The following is a 10,176-nucleotide window of genomic DNA, read 5'->3' as shown; positions in this document are numbered from 1 at the left end:
TAAATATAATATTTTATATCAAACTGATCATTTCTATAATGTATTCATTATTTTAATTATAATAATCATAATTTTATAAATACAATATTATATGTATTATCAGTCTTATAATATTATTAATAATTATTTTTTCTATAATATTATTTTTTTAAATAAAAACATTTAAATTAGAGATTGATTGTTTTATGTTACTTATTAAGAAAAATAAGTCTTATTTTGTGTTTATGTTGACTGCTGTAAGAATAAATGAAGCTCAAAGTCTGATTAAAATGATTAAAATAAGCATGGCTTTTATTGACTGTGTTATAAAGTATTACATTTAATACTTCTCTAGAAGACAACTGTAGTCAAAACTGCAAATATAAAATTCTGCACGTGTGCGTTTACCAGCGTTACAGTCCTGAGTCAGAAATGACACAAATACTCATCAAACTGGACTCATAATTGATGTTTAGTTGGCCGTGAGGAGTGAAGGAAGCTCAGTAGTGTGTGGATCGGATCGGATCACATGTGTTCTGGATGGTTCTGAAGGCAGCTGATGAACTCCTTCACCTGCCGGCCCTCAAAACAGATCTGATAGACGGAGACGAACAGAGGAAACCTGCACACACACACACACACAGACGTCAGACACACACTGATGATGATGATGGTGATGATGTCACGGTGATGATGTCACTCACTTGTCCACCATGCTCTTCTTCTGGAGGATCTTGTAAACCTCTGCAGACGTCTGAGGACCCTGGAGCTTCTGACCGTTCAACATCTCAGCTTCCAGCTCCACTATTGACTGATGAAAAACACAAATTAATATTACATTTCAATCACACAAACTGGCTTAAATTTACTTCATTAGTTTTGATGCCGAATTTTCCAGTTCATTTGCTCCATCTAGTGGCCAGAGTCATGAAACTACATTTCATGCCATTGATCTTAAGTTTACATCAAAGTTATTGGTAAGAAATTGAAGGGTAAATAAGATACAATTAATTAATTAATATATATATATATTTTATATGTATATCAAATTTTTATTATTATTAGAAATCATTGGTTAAAGAAATTTATAGGTAAATAAATTTAAAAAATCTCCCAAAAACTGCATAAATAAATTATTGCTATTAGAATTTCGAACCATTAGAATTAGTGTATGTCATGCATGATAAATGTGTTTATTTTATATTAAAAGTATTAAATAAATACATAAATATTTATAAACTTTATATATATATATACAGTGGATTTCAAAAGTCTACACACCCCTGTTAAAATGACAGGTTTCAGTGATATAAATGTAACCCTGTTACTAGAAAATGTTTTTTTGTGTTAGTGGGTAAATGTATGAGTAGGGCAGTGTTTTGTGGTGTCCACAAGATCTCGCTATGACACTGTTGTGTTACGGCAGATTCAGATATTTTTAGCACTGTTTGAGCCTCTTGATGTACCGTAGTGTTGATAGGCGTGTAGTGCACCATCTTTTGCCATGAGTTCCAGTGACCAGTATGAGAGAGTGACAGATAACACCAAATTTAACACACCTGCTCCCCATTCACACCTGAGACCTTGTAACACTAACGAGTCACATGACACCGGGGAGAGAAAATGGCTAATTAGGCCCAATTTGGACATTTTCACTTAGGGGTGTACTCACTTTTGTGGCCAGCGGTTTAGACATTAATGGCTGTGTGTTGAGTTATTTTGAGGGGACAGCAAATTGACACTGTTATACAAGCTGTACACTCACTACTTTACATTGTAGCCAATTTTATAATACAATTATTGGTTAAATCTAGTAGTTTAGAGTTTGTAAAGCATTGTTGAAAAAACAGCATAAATAATAATGCTTATATTTTTTTCAAATTAAATTATAGGATATCTGGACAAAAAAAGGAAGACCTGCAATCATAACGCTGTGGGTCATTTTGACCAGCAAAAAGATTGAGTATGAGAGTTAGTAACAGATGATGCACACATTAAACTGCCCAGTGATGACCTGCGTCAAGGTCTAAATAAATCCATTTGGGATGCAGGTGTTTGAGTCGGACCTTCTGCGAGCGGGCGAAGGCCTCGGCCACGCGGCGGTTGCGTCCGCCGTAGCAGGTGGTGATGAGGTCGGCCACGCCGCAGCTCTCCAGGAAGGTGGCGGAGTTAACGGTGCTCTTGCAGAAGAGTTTGGAGAAGGCCACCATCTCCATCAGCCCCAGCCGGATCACAGCAGCTTTAGTGTTGTCACCGAATCCCAGACCGTCACAGAAACCCGCGCCCACCGCCACGATGTTCTGCCACACACACACACACACACCAGACGCTCAGCTGCCGCCATGCATTCTCATCTGCAGTGCATTCACATACACAATCTTTTATAAAAATATTAAACGAGGGATCATGAAGACTGAATGTCCTGCCTTGAGTTTTTAACGGCACGACTGATGTAAACTGTACTTATTTTGCCTTCTGGCAAGAACATTTTGCTTCAACTTTTTCAAAATTATGACATACTATATCAGAATTATGACATAAAAGTCATAATGAGCTTGTATGTCAGCAATGACTCTGTATCTCATAATTACAACTTTTCATCTCATTTTAATTATTTTAATTTCATAATTTTGAGTTTTTGTTATAATTGTCTTTTTATCTCATAATTTTGATTTATATAATATTTAGATTTATGTGATAATTTCAACTTTTCATGTCATTATTATGACTTTTTATCTCATAATTGTGACTCATAATTTAGATTTTTGTCATAATTATTAACTTTTTGTCATAATTATTAACTTTTATTTCATAATTATGATTTTTCATTTCATATTTTATTTTTTGCATAATTATGACATCTCATTATGTCACAATTACAACTTTTTTTCTTGAATCCTATCTCATATCATTTTGTCATAATTATGACCTTTTATCTAAATTTTGACATTTTGTCATAAATATGAATTTTTCCTCATAGTTTAGATTATCTCATAATTTTGACTTTTTGTCATAATTATGACTTTATCTCATTATTTAGATTTTATACCATAATTATGACATTTTATCTCATCATTTTGATTTTATGCCATATTTATGACCTTTTATATCATAATTTTAATTTTGACATCATAATTTTAATAATAATGATGATGTCTTATCTCATAATTATAATTTGCCAAAGCGTCCATAGGACGACTAATACGAAACCCCCTGATCCCCAGCATCACGTGTGTGTCTCAGGTACCTTCAGCGCTCCACACAGCTCCACCGTGTCGCTCTCCTTCACCACAGTGATGCGGAAGTTCGGCGTCTGCAGAAGCTCTTTAAAGATCTTGCCGTTGGATTCATTAGTGGCTCCTGAAACATACACACACACACACACACACTGTCATGTCAAAGTCAAAGCGCTCTGCAGGTTTCTCACAGGAAGTGATGTCACAAACCGATGGTGGTCTCGCAGAACTTCTCCTCGGCCACCTCGCTGGCGATGTTGGCGCCCATCAGCACACTGACCTCGATCTCCAGCTTGGACCTGATGATGTCAGAGATCAGGGTCAGTCCACTCGGACCCTCATCGATACCCTAAACACACACACACACAAAGAGAATGGACTAAGAAACAGTAAACACTGTGCAGAAAATTCATGTATTTTTTTTTTTTAGGTAGATGAAAATTTTATAACAAAACATTTTTAGACCAAACGTCATTTTTAAATAATACTAATAAAAAAAAATTTATAATTTAAAAATAACAGCATTTTTTTAAGTAAAATTTACAAATCAGCCATGATGAAGTAGTCTTTGCTAAGAAAATAGGGAATACACAGCAAAAATTCTAAATGATGTTCTAATATTTGTATTATTTATGTAGAAATAAATTATGCATCATTTATAGTTGACTATTGTCTAGTACTACGAAATCCACTCAAATTACAAAATATTAAAGAATAAATCCATACTTTAATGAGGGAGATTCCGATGGCTCCAGGTTTCACGTGAGGTTTCATCTGGTCACAGATTTTCCCAATAAACTGATGAGGAATGACGAAGATCAGGAAGTCGGCTCCGCTCGTGGCCTCTGTGGCGTCAGGAACCGCCACCTGAGGAAACAGAGGAGATCTGAACCCTGATCCCTCTCTCAGCAGGGGCTCTTACTGATGGAAATCAGCTCAAAGACTGGGTAGCAGGCTTTACATGGTCTCCAGCTGGACATATATGATTATAAGCTGCTTTGCATCAGTGCTTCTCTTATACTACTTCATCCAGTGTTTCGGATTCAATTATGACAAGGCTCAAAAATATATCATAAATCCAATTTTTTGTCATAATCATGACTTTATCTCATAATTATGATTTAATGCCATATGACTTTTTAATCTCATAATTTTGCCTTTTTGTCATCATTTTGTATATTTATTTGATAATTTCAACATTTATAATCAACTTTTTATCACATAATTACAACTTTTTATCTCATAATTTCAACTTTTTGTCAATTATGACTTTATATCTGATAATTATGACTTATCACTGCCATTAATATGACTTTAATCTCATAATTTCACTTTTTTGGCATAATTTCGATATCTTTGAACTTTTTAATTTTGTCAAAATGATGACATTTTGTCTAACTGTTTTAATCAATTTATTTTTATCTCATATTTATTACTTTCAATGCCATAAATATGACTTTAGCATAATTTAGATTTTTGTATCTCATCATTTCAAATGTTATAATCTACTATAATCATATCATATAAATTTGTCATAATTATGACAATTATCTCTAGACTTTTTAATCTCATAAAATCAACTTTATCACAATTTTGACTTTTTATCTCATAATTTCAACGTTTTGTCAATTATGACTTTATATTTTATAATTATGAATTTTATCTCATAATTATGACTTTCACTGCCATAAATATGACTTTAATCTCATAATTTCACATTTTGGCTTCATTTCATGCTTATAAAGCACTTCATAATCTGGCACCTTTTTTACCTTTAATTGTACACTCCTATACATTCTTTGAGATAACTGTCTACAGACTTACTTAGAATTCCACATTTTAAGTCGAGTTCCTTTGGTGGTAGTGCTTTTAGTTGTGCTGCACCAAAATGATGGAACTCTTTCCCACTGCATATCCGCCATCTGAACTGCATTTCTCTTTTTAAAGATCAGATTAAACCAGCAACAACCTAGCATGACCTGTTCTGTTGCAGCAGGTTATCTTCATCAAATGGGCGGGTAGATCAAGACATTTCTAAGGCCATATCTGAATGATTGCTACACCACTTTCATTATTCCTTCCTTCAGCTTTGACCTGGTTAATTATAGTCTGTTTGAGTCTGTTGCTCGTTTATCTTCTCCATCATGGCCTCTGCCTCACTTATTCAGTGCTTATTTCACCTTCATATGAGTCATTATTAATCTGCTTCACGATGTTGAGTAATTGTGTGGCAGTAACGTGTAGATGAGCGTAAAGGTGATCAGTGCGAAGTTCAGCACTTTAATCTGTGTGTAAACCTACTGATAACCAGCTCACATCTAACACTTTCTCAAAGATACCGCGGTGTTAACTTCTGGACTTCACTAGTTCTTAAATCAAGCACGTCCCAGCTGAAATATCTCAATTAATGTATGAAAATGCTCTGAACGTTTTTAAAAATGTTTCTTCTTGGTTAAACGAACATTCCAGAACATTCCATTTGATCATTTTGCTAACATTGTGGCAGTGTTACTTTTGAATATTCTCTGAACATTCTGAAACAAATAGTAACATTCAAAAAAAGTTCAATGAATGTTCCACTCGTTTCAGAACAAAAACAAAACATCCCATGACTGAAGTATAAATAATGTTTTTGCTGTGTTTCGAGAACATCATTAATGTTTAGCTAACGTTTCCATTAAGTCCTGAAAACTTTATTTCTGTATGTTCCCTCAAAGTTCAAAATGTCCAGTTTTTTAATGTTTTAAAAACATTTTTGCTTAGTTATGCGAGCGGTAACGGAACATTCCATTTTATAGTTTTGCAAACATTACGGGAACGTTACTTTTAAATATTCTCTGAAATTTCTGGAAAATATAGTAACATTTATTGAATGTTAGATAAGCGTTCAAATAAGATGCTTCAGAAAAAAGTTACATGAACAACATATAAATAATGTTTTTGTGCTAACATTTGAGAACATTCTTAAATGTTCTGTCAACATAACTGGAAAAATGTTTGTTCATAACTTTAAGAGAACCTTTCCAGAACATTCTCTGTTTGCTGGGGTCATACAGGTAAAACATCTTCGAATTACCTTGGAGTACCATCAAAGTACCGCGGTATTATGGTATATCTGTTCCCATCACTGTACTATTAAGAGAAACACACACCACATTTTTGGGCAGTTTGTGTCCGGGCAGATATTTGACGTTCTCGTGTTCTGTGTTGATGATCTCAGTGAGTTTGCGTCCATCAATCATCTCCTCATAGACCCACATCTTCACCATCGGATCGAAGCGGTTCGACGCTTTCACATTGTGTCCGATGATCTTAGCGATGGCAGAACCCCTGACCAACAAACACACACACACACATCACTGACCAAGAAACAACACGTTATGACATGTTGTGTATACATACACACACACACATAGATATATATTAAATTCCCTTTTTTATATATTTTATATATTTTCAAAAAAATCTGCAGAAAATATATTTACATACATATACATTAAGACCATATATTATGGCCATATATTTAAAAAATATATGTGAAAATATATATTTTTGCCATAGGCACTGGCAACACAAACTAAAGACTACAGCTATTGTTAGTAAAACTGTTGATTGATTGAATAACTGGATGTGAGAAGCTTCAGAATCAGGTTTACTACAGTAAAAGCATTAGAGTACCGTGGTAACACCACAGTAGTTTATACAAACACACAAGACAGACGCAGGTGAAAATGAAACTCGTCGCGCGTCTGACGTCGCGTCCGCTGCGTCGCGTCGAGTAAAACTGCAAAGAGCTTCTTAAGCGTTCATATAAGACGCAACTCACCAGTTTCCTGAGCCGATAATACACACTTTCTTGCCAGGCATCGCGTTAGCTGTTGTCTGATGATCAGTCAGAGAGAGAGTGAAGTTTGACTTCCTGACACACCTCACAAACACAGAGAGAGAGAGAGAGAGAGACACAGAGGGAGAGAGACACAGAGAGAGAGAGAGAGAGAGACAGAGAGAGAGAGAGAGAGAGAGAGAGAGAGACAGAGAGAGAGAGAGAGAGAGACACACACAGAGAGAGAGAGAGAGAGAGAGAGAGAGAGAGAGAGAGACGAGAGAGAGAGAGAGAGAGAGACAGAGAGAGAGAGAGAGAGAGAGAGAGAGAGAGACACACACACAGAGAGAGAGAGACACAGAGAGAGAGGAGAGAGAGAGAGAGAGAGAGAGAGAGAGAGAGAGAGAGAGAGAACGCAAGGCTGGGTTCAACAGGTCTGGATTTGTTTTATTCCTACATTCCTGCTTTGTGTCTAATCATCTGTGATATAATAATTAAAATAAATGGAAATTATAGAGATTTATTTTTAATGATTCATGCATTATAGTGATTGAATGCAGCTCATATTAAATAATTTAAATTAAATTAAATTATTTAAAATTTCCAAGATGAAGGTCAAATACATGTCATATTTCACCTAATTTCCCACAACGACAGAAGAAGCTGAAATCAGCAACATTATGAGGAAACAACTTCAATGACATACTAAATAATATAATATAATATAATATAGTGAAAATGTACAGATGCAGACAAATGTCATTAGCTCAGTTTTAAACAGCAGAAGTCAATGGAAAGTTCCTCATGTGATTGATTGGTTGGTTTTGATGTTCGTGTGGGATGAATTTCTATAATTCAGCTGAATCTGACCACTGTATCCTGTGTGATGAAAACAGACGACTAAATAACATTCTGTTCCACATCTAAAAACATCTGGACTACAGAAATCGTATTTTAAAACACAAACATACATAATAATACATTTTGTGTTCATATATAACATGAAAAGCATTTTCAGTTTTAAAGTTAGTCATGCACATAAAAATAATTCAGTTACAACAGTTTGTTGTTGGTTCTGTAGTAGCACTATTTTAGATTTCTTTTCAATTCTTGTAAGAAAAAAGGAAAGACTAAAGGCTGCATTTGATCATCTTCATTAAATAACACCAAACATATTCATAAATTCACACACATCACGTCCTTCTGCGCTGTTAAAAGTTCAGAGAGCAAAGGAAATAAAAATAATCACATTTTATCACCCTGTGACCTTTAACCCCGGAGAAAGATCCGAAAGGGACCTTCATCTGAAGTCAAATATTCTGCATTTCCCTCAATAGTCTGAAAATACTCCGTAAAATCAGCAGCAAATCATGCTTCCAATTGATGTTATTAAAGCTGTGGTTTTTACAGATGCACTATATTAATATCTTAAATAAAATATAATAAATTCAACATTTGTAATCGACAAACAAATTAATTATAAAATAAATTATCATCTCATTAATTATCTCATCATAAACAATAATTTATGATAAAAGAATTTCTGTTGTTTTAATAACATAAATGACAATTATGGATCAGTTTATTAGGTCACTGATTAGTTAATAACCCGTCAGTTAGCTATAAATAGCAGTCTACTTAATAAGAAAAACAAAAATTCTGACGTGATTGATCGATCAACAGACTGACAGTTAAACAGCAATAATTTATTATGATAGCTGAATATTAAATTAAAAACATACACTGCATATCAAACTCTCCACATGAAGTCCTTCATCTCATCAAACACAGAAGAGCCATAATCACATCATTTATCATTCATAACCATCAATCAAAGTGCAGTGGATGTACAGTACAGTATTCCACATGTACAGTATACGAGTCAATGCCAAGTGTGAGCTTCACCGCAGTTTACATCAACTTCAAATAGAACATCCACCTAGTTACCTTTTAAATACATCTATAAAAATCTATAAAATATCTGTAAAATATTTTAGTTTTTGGCCTGTTCCAAACATATTTCAAATCATGCAGGGTAATAATTTAATATGTCCAAAAATAGTGCAAATAAAATAATAATCATTTTCTTAATTATAATAGTAAAATCTGATTGATATTCAACTTTACCAACTCAAAATCTATTTTAAATAATTAAATTTATTTACATATTTTTTTAGCAGCAGTTTCCCACATTTGTGCACAACCCTGTCACCATATGATTTTCACCAAATTACTAAAAAAATTAATTTCTATAAAATATTCCCAAAAGTGATATACAAGTACATTTCTCTTAATCGATTAATTGCATCCAAAATAAAAGTTTTTGTTTACATAATGTGTATATTTATTATGTATATATAAATACACACACGTACAGTATATTATGAAAATATTTTTATATATTTTATATCTTTTACTGAGCATTTGTTGGAAAAAACACATAAAACTGTATATTTGTGCAAAGGCCCTTGAGATTCTTTTCAGCATGAAAGTTAATTAAAAACATGAATATAATCAAACAGAAGGCCTTGAGTTCAATCCTTACTGATCCAAACCTTCAGTAACCGGATCTGTGTGTACAGAAGCATGCTTTCTCATCCATTATATTCACTGTCTGGAGCACAATCAAACCTCCTTCACAAACATATGAACATGTTACGCTCACGCACAATGCTCCGCAACAGATAAACTGCTGAATAAATATTAATGCATGTATAAAATTATGTTCTTGGGTATGATTTACAGTAAAGCTCTCTTCATGAAGAAACACATCAGGTGAGAATGAATCATGTGTCATGTGATGGTGTGAGGGTCACATGATGAAGAAGTGAGGTCATGTGACATGTCAGCTGACTGAACGTTGCACATTTCACAACAGAAATCACATGCACTGTTATCAAAACCTCACAGGCTCCCTACCTAGACAGCATTTCATTATAGATGAGAAACTTCAAAAACATTAACAAAAATGAGAAATGTTGCCTTGCCAAATAACTAAACTTAAATGAATGTGAAGTACTGAAATTAATATTAAAAAATATTTATGAAAAATTGCATTGACTACTAACTGAAATTTAATAAGCTAAAGATGAATTACAAAAAAATTAATATAAAATTAAAAGATTTTGTTATTTTTTA

At 33.7% G+C, this 10,176-nt stretch overlaps 1 protein-coding gene across 1 annotated transcript; it reads right to left on the bottom strand.

The window, feature by feature from the left end:
* Positions 1-260: 260 nt before the first annotated feature.
* On the bottom strand, positions 261-7,267 carry LOC306847034 (glycerol-3-phosphate dehydrogenase [NAD(+)], cytoplasmic-like). Its single transcript, XM_079380770.1, has 8 exons — positions 7,042-7,267; positions 6,368-6,545; positions 3,942-4,082; positions 3,426-3,564; positions 3,227-3,339; positions 2,046-2,279; positions 684-790; positions 261-601 (listed from the first exon to the last, which is right to left on the bottom strand). The coding sequence occupies exons 1-8, from the start codon at positions 7,080-7,082 to the stop codon at positions 505-507; spliced, it is 1,050 nt and encodes a 349-aa protein (XP_079236896.1). The 5' UTR covers positions 7,083-7,267; the 3' UTR covers positions 261-504.
* Between the last annotated feature and the right edge of the window lie 2,909 nt (positions 7,268-10,176).

This window comes from Barbus barbus (genome assembly GCF_936440315.1).
Source record: "Barbus barbus genome assembly, chromosome: 27".
Classification (NCBI taxonomy): Eukaryota; Metazoa; Chordata; class Actinopteri; order Cypriniformes; family Cyprinidae; genus Barbus; species Barbus barbus.
The sequence above is the reverse complement of the archived record's forward strand: the minus strand, read 5'-3'. Positions and strand labels throughout refer to the sequence as shown.

What these genes read in the sequence shown, in the direction of transcription:
- LOC306847034 (XM_079380770.1), bottom strand. Translation starts at nt 7,082, where the DNA reads ATGCCTGGCAAGAAAGTGTGTATTATCGGCTCAGGAAACTG. An exon ending in ATTATCGGCTCAGGAAACTG is followed by an intron (nt 6,546 to 7,041) that starts GTGAGTTGCGTC and finishes TTTGTTGGTCAG; the next exon opens with GGGTTCTGCCATCGCTAAGA. An exon ending in AGCTGTGTGGAGCGCTGAAG is followed by an intron (nt 2,280 to 3,226) that starts GTACCTGAGACA and finishes TGTGTGTGGCAG; the next exon opens with AACATCGTGGCGGTGGGCGC.